The 22,339-nt window shown below is 43.9% G+C and overlaps 1 protein-coding gene across 3 annotated transcripts in view; it reads left to right on the top strand.

Moving 5' to 3' along the window:
* dnm3a (dynamin 3a) overlaps nucleotides 1-22,339 on the top strand; it is a 270,426-nt gene that overhangs the window by 188,117 nt on the left and 59,970 nt on the right. For all 3 annotated transcript variants that reach the window (XM_078561578.1, XM_078561577.1, XM_078561576.1), the window contains one exon: nucleotides 19,544-19,653. In XM_078561578.1, the coding sequence (XP_078417704.1) occupies nucleotides 19,544-19,653 (110 nt within the window). The remainder of the gene's footprint in view (nucleotides 1-19,543; nucleotides 19,654-22,339) is intronic.

Below are 22,339 nucleotides of genomic sequence, written 5' to 3'. Positions count from 1 at the left end.
GAGGTATTCAAGCTCCTGAGGGATATGGACAGGGTAAATAGTGAGAAGCTGTTCCCACTCATAAGAACATTAAGAACTAGAGGGCACAGGTTCAGAATAATTGGCACAAGGAGTAAAAGTGACTTAAGGAAAACAATTTTCACCCAGAGGGTGGTTGGAGTCCAGAGTGAACTTTCTGAGAGGGTGATGGAGGCAGATTCAATTGAGGTATTCAAAAGGGAATTAGATTGCTGTCTGAAAAGAAAGAATGTGCAAGGTTACGAGAGTAAGGCAGGGGAGTGGGACTAGATAGAATGCTCTTTCAGAGAACCAGTGCAGACTCAATGGGCCGAATGGCCTCCTTCTATAACTGTAAAGATTCTGTGAGGAAGTCTGAGCAGGTGCTCTCAGACAGCTTGTTTGGAGGTAAAAGGCCCAAGAACGTATCCTACCCCCTTTTTCCTCCTCCTCTTCCTGCCCTCCTCCTTCCTGTTGTTCCTAAGGTGGCTTGTAGATGTTTGCTGTCAATGACTAGGCCCTCATAATGACAAAATTATAGAAGGTGCCGTAGGCCGCCACAAACTTGGACACCTGTTCCGGTGTGTACTGGAGGGCTCCCTCCAAAGAGTGCAGGCATTGGAAACTGCTTCAGCATGTTAAATGTCTGCTCCACGATGTTCCTGGTGGCTCCATAGCTCTCGTTACATGTGCATTATGTACAGAGGCTAACCCTTGTTTGTGAGGAGCCACCCTCTTGTTCTATATGGAGATCCGAAGATGGTGGAAATGGCAGATTCCTCAGAATGAAAGTTTTGTGGGTACTAACTAGATAGTGGGCATTCACATAAGAACATAAGAATTGGGGTCAGGAGCAGACTATTTGGCCAGTTGAGCCTGCTCCACCAATCGGTATGATCATGGCTGATCTTCTACCTCAACTCCACTTTCCTGACCACTCCCCATATCGCTTGATTCTCTGAGAGATCAAAAATCTATTGATCTCAGCCTTGATTATCCTCAATGATGCAGCAAAAACAACACTCTTGGGTAGAGAATTCCAAAGATATACAAACTTTTGAGAGAAAAAGATTTCTCTTCACTCAGTCCTAAATGATCAGCCCTTTATCCTGATGCTGTGCCCCAATGTTCTAGATTCCCCAACCAGGGGATAGAACCTCTCAGTTCCTACCTGTCAAGCCCCTTCAAAACCTTGTATGTTTCAATGAGAGTATGGGCCCAATTTACTCGGCCTCTCACCCCAGAGACCAACCTAGTGAACCTTGGCTAAACTGCCTCCTTCCTTAGATATGGAGATTAAAACTGCACATAGTACTCCAGGTGTGGTCTCACCAAAGCCCTATACAGCTGTAGCAAGACTTCTTCATTCTTATACCCCAATCTCCTTGCAATAAAGGCCAACATGCCATTCACCTTCCTAATTGCTTGCTGTACTTGCACATTAAATTCCTGTGCTTCTTGTAGAGTATACCCAAGCCTGTTTGAAAATCAATATCTAAACGTTTCACATCTTTTTTTAAAAAGCTGCTTTTCTGTCCTTACGACCTCACGCTTCCCCACATTGTATGCCATCTTGTTGCCCACTCACTTAACCTGTGTATATCTCTTTGCAGTCTTCTTTGCGCCCTCCTCACAGCTGTGAGATGTTGGATACCTTAAACTGTGAGACATTGGATATGTCACCCGCTGCCATCTGGAAAGAACATAAAAGTTGGTGCCACTGTGACCTTTATGGCCACTGGCATCCTCACCTTGATGTGAGGCTCCAGGATGTGTTGAAGGAGGTGGTATAGTTCAGTGACCACCTCCTTGCTGAAACATAGGCACCTCAGGCGCTGCTCCTTGGTGAGGTGCAGGTATGAGAAGTGCTCTTGACAAGCCCATAGGTGAGTAAGGACTTCTGGGGAGAGCCCTCCTCTCTCTTTGCAGAGCTTCCACTCTCTGTAGCCCCTGCTCCATTTGTTGGCCATGTTGCAAATCCAGAGGCACTTTAACCACAGCCCCAAACCTGTTGCAGAGTTGAGTTACCAAATCCTCCTGCCTCCCTGAATGGATACACAAAGCTCACTAGCAGACTTTCAAAAAAGAAGTCACTGCCCTTCCACTAATTTTGCTACAGCAAAAGCAAGTCAAAAGTACTTCACCTGTAAGTTGGATACCTGATCCTTTAAATAACGTTAGTGTGGGGTCCCTCATGCTGTTGGACACATGTGCGACAGTGAGTGTCCAGCAGTGGCATGCAGTGCACATGAGTGGTTCAAGTCTTCAAAACATTCCCGCTAATTTGTTGTTGGGCTAGGATCTCTCCTGATGCCCTAGGTGTACTAGTGCTCTTCACTGATGCCCTTCTCAGTATGAGACGCAACGTGGGCCACACTAGAAGAATCTATGTGGTTCATGCCATTTCGACCTTCAAGGCTTCCATGTACAGGCACCAGTAGTGCACGACACTCAATTTAGTGGCCTTTATGTATGAGCATTGCATAAGAGCCAGAGCCTTCCAATCATTGCTCTCTGTCAAATTGAAGAAGAACTATGCTTCTGAAATTCCCCATGTTCCTTTACAAACAGGTGCTTCTCATTTTCTCATGGTACAGCAAATTACAACTGCCAGTCATCATTACATCATAAGTAAGGAGCATTGTAAACTCCTTTGAAGGAACACCAAGCTAATCACATCAGCTAAGAGCACAGAAACAAGCCAGTCTCTGCTTTGAAAGTGGAAGTGCTCTTTTCATGCAATATGATTCAAATGCTGATGTCAAAATCATAAACTAGCTTGTGTAGCCATAAGCGAGATCAGTGAACATCCACAGGCTCATTACTTCTGTGTAAAAATGCACATTTGTGTTCCTCAGGCTCTGTTCAAAACCTTTAAAGCTTTTTGCCTTCAAAGTCAGCCCTGCCAGTTTGGATTTTTTTTTCTTTATTCTTTCATGGGATGAGGGCATCACTGGCAAGACCAGATTTGTTACCCATTCCTAATTGCCCTTCAACAGCATGGCTGGTAGGCTATTTCAGAGGGCAATTAAGAGTCAGCCACATTGCTGTGGATCTGGTGTCACATGTAGGCCAGACCAGGTAAGGACGGCAGATTTCTTTCCCTAAAGGGCATTAGTGAACCAAATGGGTTTTTATGACAATTGATGATAGTTTCATGGTCACCATTACCAAGACTAGCTTTATATTCCAGATTTTATTAATTGAATTTAAATTAAAACAGCTGCCGTGGTGGGATTTGAACCTGTGTCCTCTGGGCATTAGCCTGGACCTCTGGATGACTAGTCCAGTGACATTACCACTACATCACAGTCTCCCCCAATTATGCATGATTACATCTGTTAGCCTTTGCATAACCCTTAGGAATCTGCAAAAAGTTTTATAATTGCTGGCAATACAATAAGCCAGTGATATCCACATTGGTGGATTGCTCAATACTTCATCCAGGATTTTAAAATCAAGTTTGCCAGAAACGTGTGAACCGAAAAAATAATGCCACATTTTGGATTTCTGTTATAAGTATATGAAAGGTGAATTAAAACGCCTATTTCTAAATAAATCATGCAATTTATGTTTCAGAAAACACTGTTTGGTTTGCCCTCCATTTAATTCATCTGGTAATTTTATAAAAGAAAAAAGTTGTCTACTGACTGACTCCATATTTGGAAAAGGTCAGCTTATACTCACAGCTTACACTCGAGCTCTCCCATCATATCGGTATTATCACTCTTTTGATATTCCTAGTCTTTTGGAATTTTAACCTGCATAACAAAGGACTGCTCTGTCTTTCACTGCGATGGCTGGTGATGCCACAAAGGATCATGCAATAGGATTGATGATTTGTTGCTGCAAACCTTGTAGGCTATTCAACCTGAACAGGTTTCATGTGTTCACTGCTGTAGTAGAAGCTCTAGCCCATGATGGATCTTTGCAGATGTGTATGCAGGAGGACATCTAGATGATCAATAGATTTGCCAGTGTTCTGTGCAGTCAGCTTCATGCCAATGAGGAGCAATTAAGGATAATTAATTTCCTAATTTTATCACATATATACTGGGACAGGGAAACTTCATTCTACGTGCCTAGCCCACATTCGTATGATGTTGACTATTATGGCTCAGTTCACACATCAGAGGAGAGTCTCTACCAACAATGTCAAAAAATACTTTCATTACATGGGCATCTGCATGAGCATATATGAATTTCATACACCAACCTGAGTTTTTTTCTGATGGAAGGGCATCAACCTGAAGTGGTAACACCTTTTCTCCACCGATGCTGCTTGCTATGGTGAGTTATTCTTTTGTCACGACCAGGCCCCTGGTAAGGTCCCCCAGTTTGTTAACTTCCCAAACAGGGCCCTAATTTTGCTATGTTCCCAGATGAGGAGGAAAGAGCTAGCTCCCCTTTCGTATTCAACCCCCTTGGTTGGTCGCAACAAGATTAATTTAAAAGGGATCCCTGCCCCTATGGATACCTTCTCCCCGTCCAAATGCATTTATGTTTTAGAAGGAGCCAACTTAACGAGGCTTTCTTGAGTCAAAGAAAGAATAAGTTTATTAGTTACTAAAAACCCGAGAAAAATAATAAAAACACAATATACGTACGCACAGATCAGAAATAAGAAGTTAAGAGTCGAAATAAAAGTTTAAAGGAACATACAAATCAGTCATTGGCTTGTCCATGAGGCGTAGATGGTGTTACGTTGCAGCCGTTAAGTTGGATGATTCCAGTAGAGCTGACTTTGGTAGTTTCACAGTTGGTTTGGAGACACTTGGTTCTGCAGGGTGGCTGAAGAAGCTGTCCTATTTCCTTTTTGATTGTGGCTTTGCTGAGCCTTGCCTCCAGCAATAGAGAGAGAGAGACTTCGCCTGCAACAGCACTTTCACAGCACATTAGCACAAACAGCACAGCTTTGCAGATAGCTTTTTAATCCATTTTTCCCTGTGTATTCCTGTAAGGGAAAAAAACCATGCCTTGTGCCCAGAGTCTGATTTCTTTGACCTCCGACTATTTTACACATTCTGAGTTTTAAATCAACAGGAGATGGATTTTAGATGACGGCTGAGATGCAACCAGTTGTCCCTGCAACCACATGAGATTAAAGTTCAGTCTTTTGCATCTTTCTATCTCCCTTGTAAGTGTCTCTGCGTGAAGAAGGCCATGACACCTTTACAGATGCGACATTCTATGTTTTCTCAGGACAGGTCTGTCAGTATAACCATAGAGGAATTTTCCAGAAATTGGTCACTTCACATTATCAGCCATCTTTTGCTCATTGCCCTTGCTTGTATTTCTTTAAAAACACACATCTCCCTTAAAAAGTTCATAATGCCCTTAAGTAAATCAGTTTTTCATGACACTTTATAGAGAAGTGCCCTCAACTCCTTTATCTGGTTCTAAAGCACAGATCTGCTACAGACACCATGTGAAGGAATTCAACAGATTTCTCATTTCATGTCCCATCAGTTATATGGCCCAGAAATTAATTGCAAGGCAGGGTTTGTTGGGAGGATTTGCAATCAGAAAACCAGGAGATAGACTCTTTTCCCAGAGGCCCTAGCAAATGTGACAACAGTTACAATTTTCTAGCAAATTTACTCGCCAGTCAGCCATATTGACAGTTTAGCTGGCTGTCGGGCAGGAAGACAACTGGAGAGTGGAGCAGAGTTAAATCCAACATGGGAAGGATGGAGTTAAACGTTGAGGCTTGGGGGTATTAAGATACCTCAAAAAGCAACTTTGGGGTACTGACGATGGGAAGGAGTGACTAGATAATAGTCAAGTGACGGTATGCTGGTATGGATATCCTTACTTCATTAAACTGTGTTTACTGGATGACAAAATTGCAAGACATTATGTCTTCATTAACTGACTTTCTTAACCAGACCATCCTACTCTGTAACTGGTGAAAGCCCTGGAAAATCTGAAAAAAAAGCTTCTGATAGCCAGTCAGCCTTACCAGGAGGGGCCATCATATATATCCACACGCCTAACCACATAAATATATAATCAGATTGTTTGTGTGTGAACTACTATTTCATACTTAAATACAAGAGACAAACCAATTTCTTTAAACTTGAGGATCATGACATAAATAGTATGTGCCTCCCTGATTGTGTCACTTCCTAAAGCACATCTTATTTTCTTGTCCAGTGTGTTGGGTTTCTAGTTGTCAGAACTCGATTTGTGGCAGCTGTTTTGATATGATAGTTTGATATTCATGTAGCTTGCCCAAAAAATGCCACATTTCTGTCTCATACCTGTCAGAAGGGTGATAGCATTACTGACTGACCCCAGCTTGGAACACAAACTTAATACAAACAAATGCTACAATTCTAAGAATGTGAGCAGAAATCTATGTGCAAGTTCAAGAAGAATTTTTTAAAAGGATTATATTAATGACCACCATAACATTGTTGAAATTAGAAAAAATCTTTTTAAGTGATTCCTTTTGGCCTTCCTGCAGATCATATGGCATTCTTTGCCTGAGAAAGTGAAAACAGCCTTTTGCCATTGCCTTTCATGAATCAGTTGTTATAAATTGTGCAGGAGTGATGGGCAATGAATTATTTATAGATTTTTCTGCCACTTCGCTTGTGACAGGAAAGCTGACTTTTACATGGCACCTTTCTTTATGTCACTATAAGGATTTGGAGCATGTGATCTCACACCTGTTTCACAATATGTTGGAGAAGAGGGAGGGAGGGAGTTGCATGCAATAAACAGAAGCTATAGTGCCATAGTTTTATTAAAAACTGTTTATAGTTTCATAGAATACCCAATAGATCACAACAGAATTGATTTGAACTTTCACCAGTGGTGGAACTGTTTGGATTGTCCAAAGCAGCTTTCTTTGAATATAACATGATCCAATACAGTGAACTCCTACACATCATACAGAACATTAGTAAGTACTGTCACTACTACAAATACTAGATTTCCACCCATCAGCTTGGCAGTGATGATGGGGCTGACTGAGTTCACTCCGTTGTCCTTGTTTCTGAACTAGCCTGGTCACTTCAGTCATCCATATCCTTTTCTGTGACAAGTCAATTTAGCCACTATCTTTGGTCTTTCTTGACTGGTTTTGTTATTCATCCTTGGGATATGGGCTTGCAAGGCCAGCATTTCCTGCTCATCTCTAGGTGGCACTTAGAAGGTGTTAGTTAATCTTCTGGAATTGTTGCAGTTCCCCTGACAAAGATACCCCCACAGTGTTTTACCATAAGGAGTTCCAGGATTTTGACCCAGCAATAATAAAGGAACGCGGATCTATATCCAAATCAGGATGGTATGTGCCTTGGAAGGGAACTTAGAGATGATGGTACTCCCATGCATTTGCAGCCCTTGTCCATGCATCATGATCTTGTTCCATGTACTTAAGTTTGCAGGATCATGAAAGGTATTCTAGCTCTTTCCATTCTTAGGGGGAGGCGTGGTGTAGCGGTTTGGTCGCTGGACTAGTAATCCAGAGACCCAGGGTAATGCTCTGGAGACCCAGGCTCAAATCGCACTATGGCAGCTAGTGGAATTTGAATTCAATTTTAAAAATCTGGAATTAAAAGTTTAATGATGACCATGAAACCATTGTCAATTGTTGTAAAAACTCTTCTGATTCAGTAATGTCCTTTAGGGAAGGAAAACTGCCATCCTTACCTGGTCTGACCTACATGTGATTCCAGACCCAAAGCAATGTGGTTGATTCTTAAATGCCCTCTGAACAAGGGTAATTGGGGATGGGCAATAAATGCTGGCCTAGCTAGTGATGCTCACATCCCATGAATGAATTTTTAAAAAATGTGCCCAACCATTGCAGTCATCTTTCTTGGATCTTATGTATAAGCACTGTTTCTTGTCAAAGTTGTGCTCGTATGTCATTCATGATTTTTTTGCAAGCTGGACAGTCTCAGGATTCCTTTCAACCAGTTGATCTCTGTCACATGTCACATTTGTAATTACATTGTAGCTTCTCAAATATTAGTTTTTGGTCAAAGATACTGACTCATCTATCATTAATTATGTTATTGCCATCGGCAAATACATTTTCTTGCAACTTCTCCCTTTGCCTTTGTAAAATTTCGTCTGTTCATTTGCTAATGTGAGGAATAGCCATGGGTCAGTTGATGCGTACCTGGGTGTTGAATTTTTCGCTCCCACCAGCATTGAGAATGGTGGCGGGTGGGGGCACTTAATTTGGCTTAAATGAAAAAAATCAGCTTGTGCCGGCGGAAAAATAGTTTCAAATTTTGTTCTCCCAACCTTCAGGGTAAAAGGCAAGTCGAGTTTCCCGATGAGCAATGTCGGAAACGGTAGTAAGAGTTGAAAGACTGTCTGTGGATAAAAGTTAAAAGACTGTCCGGAGAAGGTTCAGAGATTGTCCTAGGGCTAAGGCCACGCTGTTGGGCACATATTTAGGAGGCTGTCCTACTGCCGAGGCCATGTTGTCTGGGATATATTTAAGATGCTGTCCTGAGGCTGTACTGGCCAGGTTAGAGGGCTCTGCATGGCACACATGCCTTGGTTCCGGTCTTGGGTGGGGGAAAGCCTCTTTGGACAGTGACGGCCATGCACAGAATGGTCAACTAAGGCATTTTGTCCTGCACAATGAACAATGGTGAGGTCAAGGGTAACCGGAAGGCCGGATAGTTACAGGAGGAGTGGGAATTAGGAGGCGGTGATTATGGTGGAGGATGGGAGGAACTTGGTGGGTGATGGGGAGGTTGGAAGTTGGTCACATTCTCAAATCTAATGAGCACCATGTTCACCTTCAGTGATCAATTACACAGTTGGAAAAACAAGCTTGACAAAAGAGTATGAGAGGGGTCTCAAGGAATGTGGAGGAGTTCAGCACATCAACTTCTGGCTGATTGAAGGAGCACCCTATAACTGTCCTGCTCAAACCATGGAGAACATGGCTCAGCTGAGTGCTGGATTCAAGGGTCCAATGCACAATGAATGAGCTTTGCTCCTTTACTAGTGGTGCACATTCAGGCGACGATCCATTAAGTCGTGGTTCTGCAGTGAAGTTGATCCTCACAGAAGAATGTGAAAAGAGAAGGAGGATCAAACAATCAAGGCCCAAGGTTGCTGCACAGAAGCTAAGTGGACACTACAAGCCTCAATATACCCATTGTACCTGTCATGGCTTACAAGGCACCATGCTTAGAATCATGACATGGTGCAAGGCTAGGGTATTGATAGTTATTATTTAGGCTACTGGAGGTGAGCTTACAATAGCCTGACTGAGGGTTATAGCACATGGGTCTATTGAGCCTAATCAAGACCCCCGTTGTGAATGCTCAGTCTTGTCTGGGGGGATGCTCAGGCACCTGTGGACCTCCAGGATTTTATTAGCCTGCCTGGGGTTGCCATGTCTAGACTGAGGGCAGGCCAAGGGCTTGAGATTAGATTCCTGGCATGGAGATGGAGGGAGGCCAAAAAGGGAAAATAGCAATGATTGCTCAATTGTATCTGATCACAGATACAAGGAGGAGTGGAAAATGCAGGCCATAGGCAACGCTGCTTTGTTGATAGCTATGATTAGAATAGGAGAAGAAGGGACTGTTACCAATTGGCACAGCTCTGGGAAGACCATTGGCCTGAGGAATAAGAGCCAGCGAGGCCCTAGGAAGTTCCAGATGCTGCCGAGGAGGGGCAAAATCCACAAAGACGTTTGGCACGACCAAGGGCCTATAGAACACGCAGCTCATACATGGAGATGAGCAATAGACAGTGCCACAGGTGCCTTCGTTCGTCTAGGGATGTGGTAGCTCATATTTACCACATTCTCCGTGAGGAAGTCATGCCATAAGGACTTGGAGAGCATCCCATGCCGATTGCTTTGAAGGTGACCGACACACAACCTTTAACCAGCAGGTCCTTCCAGGGCTCCACTGGGGACCTTGTGGAATCTCACAATCGGTGACACAAAAATGCATAAGGAGGTGACAGGTGCCTTTTTCAAGAAAGCTCAATATTACATCCAGTTTTGCATGAGTGATGCAAGCCAGGCTGCCAGAGCTGTGGGATTCGCTGCAATCACAGGTTTCCCGCAAGTCCAGAGTGCCATCAACTGCAGACATATGGCCTTGAGAGCTCCCTGGCAGCAGCCAGTGAGATTCATAAATAGAAAAGGATTTCACTCTCTGAACATGCAGCTAATTTATGATCACAGAAAGCAGATCCTGCATGTTTGTGCTAGGTACCCAGGGAGTTCACACAACTCGTACATCTTGACTCACTTGCAGGTCCCACAGACCTTTGAGGGATCTCGGCACTTAGAGGTTCGGCTTCTCGGACAAAGGGTACCCCCAGAAGACATGGCTAATGACGCCTGTTTGTTGTCCATAAGAATACATCTGAGGAGAGATACAACGCAGCACATTCCACCAAAAGGTCCTTAATAGAGCAAAAGAATGGCCTTCTTAGAGATGCGTTTCGATGTTTGGACTAGTCAGGCGGGACACTCCAATACTCACCACAGAGAGTGTCGCGCATCATCGTTTGCTGTGCCCTGCACAACCTTGCGCTGCAAAGGGGGAATGTGTTGCCTGTAGGAGACATTGAGGAGCAGACATCTCCTCAGAGGAGAAAGACATTGAAGGGGATGGCTCTGAAGAGGGAAGGGATTCAGATGAGCCACATGAGGATTCCATTGCAAGTACACGACATGACAGAGGTGCCCGTGACAACCTATAGCCACAAGATTCCAGGAGGATTAAGGTGAATACAAGTTGTCGCAATCAAAGTTGCCTTCAGCCTTCAATGCATGGGATGCACCAACACCTTCATTCTCAGCTTGAACATCTCATGAAAGGTCAGAATTCTCACAGTGATCACAAAAAAAAGCATGATTCACATTTTGCCCTAACGATGGGCTCATTCTTGGAAGGAAAAGTAGCCTTGGCAACATGTGGCCACTGTGGAATGTGATTTGCATTCCCTTAGTACACGTCCTTAAACAACTCCACATAGTACAGTCCTTTCACCCATGGCCTCACCAAGTCAGTGTGCATGCCAGCTTTTAAGCAGCTGAAAAGCCAAATCGCACAGGGATGCGCTCATGTTAGTATGATACCAGCTTAGTAAGGCAGCCCAAACTTACATACCATTCTTCAATGCTTTGTGCTTGGACGTCTCAAGAGGGAGCAGCATCCGGAGAGCTACATTTCTCGCATCGCCAGCTGTCATCACTGCATAATACAGAAGCATCATCTTGCTACTGACCCCCAATCGCCCTTTGCACATTAGGATGCAGTGACCTTCAACTCTATATCATGCAGCAAAGCTGCAGAGTTTGTTTGTATTGTCCTCACAGAGTGCCTCACCAGGACAATGGTTTGATGATTGTAAGCCTGCAATCATTGTAAGCCTGACAAGTTTCTGTCCTGGATGACCTTTGCGTTAGGTAGAAACCTGGCCCAGTCATTATTGACACAGCAGTCAATGACAATATCTTCCCTTCACATACCCTGCTGAGGACTTAGGAGATGTGCAAATGCATGGCTTTCAGAACATGACAGTCCTTGACATGGTCCAGCTCACAAAGGCCAATCCTTTCTATATATCCTAAGAAAATGAGAGTGCTGTAATGCAGTGAATTCCAGATCAAGTTGTGTGCTGTGCCTTTACACAAGGATCACATAGAGCACCACTAGGCAGCAATGTCAGACTGCTACAGGTGAGGAGACGGCTTCATCAGAATGAGCACACACCTCTGACATCACACACTCATACTCCTCTTACAGACATTTGTAATTTTCTAGATTGATCCTTACTTCCCTAGTTCAGCGTCATGCATGGGGAGAGTGGGAACTAAGCATAACCTTAAACACGAAGGCAAGGTCTACCTGCAGAGAGGCATGGAAGCCTATGTGGCTCGCAGTTTGATGCTACTTTTTTCATGAATTCACCCATAAAGTAAATGCCATTGCAAACTACACATTAGAGAAACGATTATAATGTTAGTCGCAACTACTACTTGTGCCATCCACAAGCAACAGACATCAGTGCGACAGCAGCAGGATAATCACTAACCTTGAGCACTTCTCCTGAGCCTAAAGCATGTCTGCCTGAGATTGAAGGTTGACTGGTGTATTGGCCAGACATCAGAGGTAAAAAAGCCAAAACAATGAGTGAAAACCTGTGACACCAGTGTGGATTCAGAACGTCTTAATTTTTCTTACGCTACCAATACCTCTAGGTGCAGCCCCAACATCCACAGCAGAGGTGGAGGCAGCCTGCTATGCCCTGTTCGAGATGATTTCGGTAGGCATCCTCTGGTAGCCAGAGGCCTTGAGGGCCACCACTTGCTGAGGGTCTCCTGCTCCGTTGCAGGTGCACCCTCCTTGGTCTGACCTGCTGGAGTTGATGGGGTCACTGGCAGTGGGGAGTTAGAGTGGCAGGGCACCCTTTGAGTGTCTTAGGTTGGTGCCCATGGGGTGCCTGTCTGGTGCTTCTCCTCCCTTTGCATGCCCGATGGCCCATCCCTGACTCCTTGAGGAGCAGGGGCACCTGGGCGGAGGTCAAGGTGCCCCCACCCCCCTCTCACCTAGCCACATGGCTAAAGCGCTGGTGTGCAGGTCCGAGCGCAAATCCGGCAGAAACTGTTGGGCCTGGGTCTCCAAGGCAGCCACCACCCTTCTCATGGAGACTTTGATTCGCTCACATGTCAGAGCCACAACAGAACGTGGACGGGCTCTTCCATCCTTTGTTCCAGTCTGGTGATGGCCTCTGACAGCTCTGCCTGATGTTCCTCTGTCTGTCTCTGCATCTCCAACATGTCTTTAAGAGCCAATTCCAGAGGCTCATCATCGGACTTGGACTCTGCAGGGGTTTGGTCTCCAGCAGTCCTCTGAGTGTCAGACACCTAGGCTGCCACTGCCTCCGCCTGCTGTAGACCCGTGTCTACAGAGGTGGTCACCAGATTGTGAACCCGACCCTACTCTAGAACTAGGTCCCACTGAGGCGTGTGTATCTGCACCGGTGGAAGGTACAGGTGAACGTGGTGAGGGTTCTTCCTCTGAGGATACATCTGCTTCCTCCTGCAGAGGTGGTCTTGAGGTTGGGGCTCAGTCTTCCTCTCGAGGAGTTCCTCCCCCTTTTCTTACTGATGCCTGGAATAGTGAGAAGAGAGAATTAGTGATTGACTAAGCCAGCTAATACATCAAAGATCACTCACAATCATTGCCCGCATGTTGTCGATATATACTGGATGCACCCTCACTGGTTTATTGTGGGAAGCCGATCTCACCTTCTGTGCAGGAAAGATCCCTCGCCTCACCAGCCAGCTCAGTGGCCAGCTCTTCGAACCTTGACAGGGTCTGCAACTCCAGGGTTCCCCCGCCGGCCATGGTTGTCTCTCTTTTGTTATGTGAAATCTTACCTTGCATAAAGACAGATGGATTGACTTGTGAGCACAATGGATTAAAGTGCAGTTCAGAAGCATGTATGCCTGTTGTCTCTGCTGAGCCCTCCCCAGTAAGGGATTAAGACGCCATTTGTACAAGAACTTATATGAGATGATGAGCTTAGAGTGCTGATGTCCCATCTGCTGGTCATGTGTGACATTCCAGTGGATTCTAATCCTTAGACTGCCTGATGCCCTTATGAGAGTGTGAGGTTTGCAGTGAGTAGACGTTTTACTTACCTTGGTGGAGCAGAGCAGATCACTCATCTGTTTGTGGCACTGCAGGACGATCCTCCTCTGTGTGCCACGGGCGCTAACCTCCTTGATGACCTCCTCCCAGGCCTGCGTGGTCAGGTGGAGGGGCCTCCTGCCCCCATCCCTCGGAAAGAGGACCTCCCACCTTTCCTGGACAGCCTGGAGGAGAACCCCCAGGGAGGCTTTGCTGAACTATGATGCAGAAGGGTTGTTTCCCTCTCCAATTGGCCTGCAATGAGTGAATATCTGTCCAGCTGCTGTTTAAATATGGCGCCAGGGCCTTCAAGCTCATGAGGTAACGGTGGGGTGGGCGAGTTGCTGGTTTGCCAAGCTCCTCGCTGATGCATTATTAATGAGCTGAAAAGCGGAAGATCGCGCATGTCCCGCTGTCCCGCCACTCAGTGGGAATCACACCAACTTTCTAGGACTTAGTCTATAGAATGGAAAAAATCTGCCCTGAGTTGGAAGATTATGGGTTCAAGTTCCACACAAATGGCTTGAGAACAATTTCCAGACTGATGCTCCAGTGCAGTATGGAGGAAATGCTCTATCTTTTGAGTGAGATGTTAAATCGAAGCCTCACCTGCCCACTCCCATGCACATATTATGAAGAAGAGCAGGGAGTTATCCCCAGTGTCCTGGCCAGCATTTACCCCTCAATCTACTAACAAATTATCTGGTCATTATCACATTGCTACTTGTGCTACCTTTAGCTGTGCCAAAATTGACTGCTGCATTTCCTACATTACAGCAGCGACCACATTTCAAAAAGTACTTCATAAAGTGCTTTGGGATGTCCTGAGGTTGTGAAAGGTGCTATGTAAATGTGAATTGTTTTAATATACTGTAATATTAAATGTTAAAATGGGCAAACTTAAAGGAAATTGGATCATTTGATAAATGAGATTTTTTTAATTAATTTTGCTTCAGGTAATAACGAACTAAAAATTGTACCGAATAGATTTATTTCATATTAACGGTATTTACAAAATTGAAATCTGTGAATGTATATATGTAATGCAATGGAAATATCGTTGCGCATTTCAAAAGCCAGTGATGAAAACCCAGTTGCCTTACAACCTAAGCAGCACTTACAGGATTTGAGGTACTGATTAAAGGGTTTTAACAAAGAATCATTTCAGAAGGATTTAAAATGTATTAAGGTCTACTATATAAACAGTAAAGCACTGAATGAAGCTTGTGGGCAATTCTGTAGGATAACAAGTAAACACAGCTTAATGACAACATGAAACAACAGGATATTACTTTAACATTTAGTAATGATCAATATATAGGATCAAAACTACCATGCTGTGAAAAGCCATTTGTGAACATGTCCCTTTTTGTATACGCAATAATGTAGTATTGCAATAAAAGGTTTTGGGAGACTTAAATGTTGAATTTGACTGTCGTGTGTAAGAGTACACGTGACTGTGACAAGGTTCAAGTTTTGGTTCCAAATTTATCAGGACAGAATTTAAGCCAATTGGATTTGTTTCTGTAATCATATTTTAATAAGTAAAAGACACAAAAGATGTAGGACTAAAGATTCATTCATGTAGCGCCACCTCAAAATGGACACTATTACCCAGACTACATCAATTCTCTGGGAACAGACAACACTGCGGGAATCTACCTGTGCAACCCACATGTGTTTCTTCAATATTATCAATAAGGAATGCTGCACAGGTTGCGGTGCATGGTGATGTCTCCTCTCTGGGCAGTCAACGTAGTCTATGTAGCATCGCTTTGAATTCATTTTTACCTTTTTTAGTACTTTCTTAATGGTCTGTTACAAATCGTGTTATAACAGTTTCTTGGATTATTATTGTATGATGAGCCATCCAGTGTGCGTGCAAATGAGGAGCATTTCTTCATACCTTTAATATACCAATTCTGCCACTGTGGTGTCATCCCATTGATCATAGGTAGTCCTCCAATCACAAAGATCAGAAGTTTCTTAATTTCTATAAATTCAGTTGTGCCTATCATGCCCGGTCTGTGAAATTGAGGGCTTCCCACAATGTGTGCATGTAGGAATTTAGGAACAGGAGCAGACCATTTAGACCCTCAAACTGTTGCACTGTCTATGAGATCATGGCTGATCTGTGACCAATCTTTCCCCTATGTCTCTTTGTTCACAAAAATCCATCAATCTCAGATATAAAATTAACATCTAATATAACATCCATTTTCAGAAGAGAATTCTAAACTTCTACCACCCTTTGCATGTAGAAAGTGTTTTCTAACTTCATTCCTGACAGGCCTCTCTCTCTTAGGCTATGTTCCCTGTCCTAGACACCCCAATCAATGGAAATAGTTTCTCTATATCTACCATTTCAGTTCCCCTAATATCTTGAACTCAATTAAATCACCTCTTCACCTTCAAAATCCCAAGGAATACAACCCAAATTTGTATAATTGCTCCTTGTAATCTAATCCTGGGAGTCTAAGTTTGATTCTGGTAAATCCACGCTGCATTGTTTCTAAGACCACTTTCTATTCTTCCTAAGATGCAAAGCCCAAAATTACATTACTCCAGGTGCGGTCTATACAGGGCTTTGTATAGCTGTAGCATAACTTCTACCCCCTTGTATTCTAGTCTTCTAGATATAAAAGCCAGCATTTCTTTTTTGATTATTTGGACTTAATCTGCTAATATCTCAGTATGAGGCCCTTTCTGCCCACTTATGTGGACATTAATGGTTCCACAGCACTATTTGAAGAAGTGGGAGTTCTGCCAATGCCCTGTCAAAGTTTTCTCCCTCAGCTAACATCACCAAAGAAGATTTTCTGGCTATTTATTTGTTTACTGTTTATGGGATCTTCCTGTGCACAAATTGGCTATTGTATTTGCCTCCATAACACTGACTACACTGCTGCTAATTCGTATGTTCATATTCATATGTCTACACCTCATCTGCACCATGGTTCCTCTTGCCCATCAGTCCTTTCCTCGTTGACTTAAATTGGATCGCAGCCTTTCAACGTTTTAAATTTAAAATGATCATCCTTCTGTTTAAATCAGTCCCGATACCTATAGCCTCCTCCATCTTGACAGCTATCTCCTTTGGACTTTCCATTCCCTTTGTCACATGCATGTCCTCCCCCTCCCACACCTTTCACTCTGCTATTGTTGTTGTGCTTTCAGTCATATAGGATCAGGAATAGACCATTCAGCCCCGCAAAACTGTTATGCCATTCAATTAGATCATGACTGAACTGTAACTTAACTCCACCACAGCTTCTACAAAGAAATGCTTTCTGACATCAACCCCTGAACTCTAATTCTAAACTGATGGCCCCTTGGTCTGGACTTGCCCACAAGAAGAAATAATTCCTTGCTACCCTGTCAACTCCCTTAATCATCTTAAATGCCTCAGTTAGATATTTTATGCTTAAGAAAATATCAGCATAGTTTGTGCAACTTGCTTTCGTAAGTTAATAGCATTTGCCCAGGTATCATTCTACCTACATGATCACTGATATATCATTACAGAGGTGAAGTGCCCAGAAATTTAAATGGCGTCTAACCAGAACTTTATAGAACCGTAAAGTAACTTCTGCTTCACTGTATTCCAACCCCCTTGAGATCAAGGCCAACATCCTTTTAATTAGTTTTGTTCCTGTCCACTAGCCTATAGTGATTTCAGTACATGAACCCCTAAATTGCAGTGCTTCTCCATGCTTCCTAGCTGATCACCATTCAGAAAATTCTCTGATCTATCCTTCTTGGGTCAAAAATGGATGACCTCACACATCCTCACATTAAGCTCAATCTGCCACAGATTTTCCCTATCAATTAATCCCGTTACTACTTTCTGCTCCCACTTACACTATTTACTGTGCCACCTTACTTGGTGTCATCATAAAACTTGGATAGATTGTTCTTTATTCCTTCATCCAAACTGTTCATAAATATAGTGAAAATCTGAGGGTGTAGTACATATCCATTGGAGCGTCACCAGTCACATCCTTCCAATTTGAGTACATACTCATTATCCCCACTTTCTGTTTTCTACCTCCTAAATAATTCCCTCCCAAACCAATTTATAGCTTTGCGGTCTAGATTGTACAATTTGAAAATCCCTCCCTGCACGCTTTCCTCACCAAGCTTGTGATCTTCCCTCCTAATATTTCCTTACCAAGCTTGTGATCTTCCCTCCTAATATTTCCTTACCAAGCTTGTGATCTTCCCTCCTAATATTTCCTTACCAAGCTTGTGATCTTCCCTCCTAATATTTCCTTACCAAGCTTGGAGTCAGTTTTTCCCTTCACCTATATGAAGTGCTTTGAGACATTTTTCCATATTAATGGCGGTACACCAATTCTTCCTCCTCCTCCCCCTTCTCTTTCTCCTCTTCAAAAAATAATTTGTTTGTTGTAAAGTAATTTGGCATGTCTTGAGGCTGTGATAAGCCACTACATAAATGCAAGTTTAAAAAAATTAATTTTTGAAGTAGCTTTTAGGAAGGGAATTCTAGGATTTTGATCCAGCAACAGTGAAGGAACAGCGAAATATTTCCAAGTCCAGGTGGTGTGTGACTTGGAGGGGCTCTTTGCAGGTTTCCATGTGCCTGCTTCCCTTGTCCTCCTAGGTGGTAGAGGTCATCTGGAAAATGCAGTCGAAAGAGCATTAGTGAGATGCTGCAGCGCGTCCTCTCCATTCATGACTAACAACTATTGGATATTCAAAAGACTTGTGCTTCAAATCCTAAATTTTAATTTTTGCCCTAAAGTTAAATATCACTAATTGTACACTGTCACATCATTGCCTGAGAGTGATCTTTAAAAAGTTGCCTTTTACTTGTTGAATTTCCTTTCTTGCACCCTCTCTTCCCTCCCCAGGTTATGTTAACATCTGATGGGTATGACTCATGGCCTTATTTCATGATAACTACACACAGTAATGGAAAGGTTCAACCCAATGGAGGCATGTAGTCTGTGGATGCAGACTTGGAATAAATTGAGAAAGATATTAACATTGGGCACACTCGCAAATGCCAATAATGACAGACATAAAATTATACATTGGTGCACTAAACTGTTGCTAAGTATATAACGCTGAATTCTCCACAGCTTTTATTTTCTGGTGCAGACACGCTGGGCTGAATGGCATCTTTCTGTAACTTTTCTATGGGTCTTTTAAAATATACTGATTTTGGGTATGGGATAGTAAATATGAAATAATAAAGTTTTAAATGCTGCATTACATTTTCAATTTCGAGTCTACTTTGAGCAATTTAAAGACTTGAATTGGTTAAACACAGGCAGTGATGAATAAGGTGCTCACAAGAGCAAACAATTTAAATAAATGGTCTGCTGAAATGTATACTGTATTTTTATGAGTACAGACCACATGCCTTCACTAATTTCAGATTGGTAATAAAAGGCAAAACAGGCTGCACATTATCTACAAGGAACAATGACGATAAGTTACCTTATAGTGATTTCCTTATGAGAAAACCGAAAGCATTTACTCAGCAGAAGGATGGCGAGAATAAGCAAAGTCAGCAGGTAGTTGAATTTATAGCTGGAATGCTGGGCTGTGGGTAATGAGTGGGCACGGAGGAGGCCAGGACCAATTTCCCTGGGACAAGATGAAAACAAATAAACTCCAACAAGCTAAGTGAAAGCTGCACTTGAGCATCGAGTGCACCGCAAAAGAAAAGAGGTCTGGTCCATAATATAAAAATTGGCACAGTTGCGAAACTATTCATGAAGAAAAGATTATCCTCATTTTCATAAGTTTCCACAGGAATTAAGTGGGAAATGTTGATTTTTAAACTGTGTACATTTAGAGGTATACATTTTAACAGTTTCTTTAATTTATCAGCCCTTAATACAAAATGGTTATATTTTTTGATTTTTTTTCTCTAGGAAAAAGAGAAAAAGTATATGCTGCCGTTAGATAATCTGAAAATTCGAGATGTGGAGAAAAGCTTCATGTCCAGCAAATACATATTTGCACTTTTTAATACAGAGCAGAGGTAAGAATGCTAGGAAAGAAAATGTACATTTTTTGTGGTTAGAACCAGGCCTTTACATTTTCAGTAATAGATCACACTTCTGAAGTTTTGACCATATCTAGAATTGTTTTCTCTTACAAAAGTTATTTTTGCATCTTGTACATTGTACAAAGTTACTTAGCTTCTCCTATGTCAGGTAACTTGGCTGATCTGATATCACACTTGGAGGAAGATTACTTTTTATTCATAGAATTATTTACAAAGAAGGAAATTATAAACATATAGACATTTATTTGACATTTCTTTTTGAAAAGGTTGATTTTCATTGGGCGGAATCGTCCCAGATTTGCACTAAGTGCAGTAGTGGGTGGGAAAAACGTTTTACCCGCTGGCCTCAATGGTGGCTTCTCACACTATATTGTCCCACTCCTGCCGCTTTAATTGTGCATTCCCGGGAAACACGCCATTTCGATGGTAGGTGGGCTCCCATTCGCCCACCATGCCATCACTTCGCCACTTCATCACACCGGGCGCCATATTTAAAGTGCAGCTGCGTGCACACCTCTCAGTGCTTCCAGCCCATGACTGCTGAACAGAAGACATGGTCCCGAAAGGCAAAAAGACTGCAGCCCCCAGATCTAATGACGCATCCTTCGAGTGCCTTTTGGACGCAGTGGAGGCCCGCTGTGATGTCCTCTACCGCCCACTCTGGTTGCAGGATGGGCAGCAACATCACCAATCTGGCTTGGTAGGCAGTAGCAGTGGCGGTCAGTGCAAACGCCCTGCAAAAGAGGACAGCCACTCAGAGCCGCAAGAGGGTGAATGATTCCCTCTGTTCCACCAGGATAAGTCACTCTTCTCATCACTCTCAACTCACACAGTCACAAATCCATCACACATCCAAAGGTACCTCACTCATTGCCAGTTCAAGGGACATCACCATTCACTCTTTCACACACACCTTCATTGTCCTCATCCCATCCATGGGACCACTCACCACCCACACAGGCCAGGCATCTTTATCATCTGCCCTGGCAAGGGTCCTGCTTATACTCTCTCCATATCTATTCATGCAGGACAAGCTGGCACACAACAGGAGTGTGAGGTTGCAGACCGATGGTGGAATGCCCAAAATCAGGGTCCTCGTGGACTTTGAAAACTTTGAAAAAATTCGGCTGGCCAGTGAGGATCTGGACCATTCCTGTGCTCATGGTGAGGTCGGTGGTGTTCAACCAAGTGAGGATCCAGCAGTGCAACATCCATCAGACAATTATGCTGTGAGTGATGTGTTCTGTTTCACAGACCACTGCAATGCACAAATTATCTCTCTTTGCTTTCACAGGCAAATCTGGGAGCCAGCCAACAGAGTCCATAACCCAGGGCCTCCAATCAAACCCTCAAGAAACCTCTAAAGAGGAATTTGAAGGCACCATCCTTGAAGACCCGTCACAGCGCTCACCCACATCCTTCACCAGTGCAGAGACACACACTTCGGTGGGACCCAGCTTTAGAGTAGCCTCGGGATCACAATCTGGTGAGCACATCGCACTTTCTGATCCACAGCAGGCAGTGGCAGGGACTTCCCAGATTTCTGGCACTTGGAAGACTGCTGGAGGCCAGAAATTTGCTGAGTCCAAGTCAGGTGTCAGGTAACAAGCCTCTGTTGCTGGACTTGCAAAGGAAAGCTTGGGAAAACCAGGAAGGGATGTCTGCTGCACTCCTCAGATTGCAAGGCATGATGGAAGAGTCCGTCTACCTTCAGGCTGAAGTGATAGCGCCGACATGCCAACACAATGAGGCGAACACTGGTAGGATAGCGGCCACCATGGAGACCTTGGTCCAGGACGGCACTGCTGCACGGGCTGAACTTCATCACTGATGGCATAGTTGGCCTCCAACAGTGTCTACATGAGAGGGGTGTGGGTTAGCTCGATCTCACTGTAGCTTCCCCTTCTCCTCAAAGAGTCAGCCAAGAGCCCTTGGGCACCCATAGGGAGGAGGATCAGTAGGTGCAGACCCTGGGGCCATCCATCCAGATGACTCCGGGAGTGTCTGGCCCATCTAAATCGCCTCTTCCTGTGACCCCAACAGCTCCAACTCCACAGGTTGAGGAGGGTACCACTGCGACACAGCAGGACCCCAAAAGCAGGCCAGGGCCCTCCAGGTCTTAGCCCTTCGGAGGACCCCCACCAAGGTCATCATAGACAGGATGTAGCTGTCAGCCGGCTGCCTCCAGCTCTGCTGTGGATGTCCAGGGAGGACCAAGACATAGCGGCAGGGTTAGGAAGGTTAAGAAGATGTAGTTGCACAGCCTCGGCACAGATGTTAATCACTTGTACATAATGTTCACTATTGTCAATAAACTCTCAACAATGTCTCCCTGCCTGTGGCTCCTTGTTCTGATGAGCAGTGTTCATGTCACTCAGATGTGAAACCTTTATGCACAAGATAAAGACAGCTGTCTCAGTCCAGGGCATCACCGAGTTCCATCATTCTCTCTGTGTGCTCTCAGCACCTTTAAGGTGGGACTGGCCCCCATCTTGTCAGCATCTGTGACCAGTAAGGCTGTGCTCCTGAAGGGGTCAGGTGCTGAAGCCGGACAAAGGATCAGGAGCTTTTAAAGTTTCAGGGCTGCGTCACCATGACCCTGATCATAGAGCACAAGCAAGCTGCCTTCAGCCAAACAGGAGTCAGACTTTCTCAGAGG

This window comes from Cetorhinus maximus, chromosome 17 (genome assembly GCF_964194155.1).
Source record: "Cetorhinus maximus chromosome 17, sCetMax3.hap1.1, whole genome shotgun sequence".
NCBI classification, from domain to species: Eukaryota; Metazoa; Chordata; class Chondrichthyes; order Lamniformes; family Cetorhinidae; genus Cetorhinus; species Cetorhinus maximus.
The sequence above is the reverse complement of the archived record's forward strand: the minus strand, read 5'-3'. Positions and strand labels throughout refer to the sequence as shown.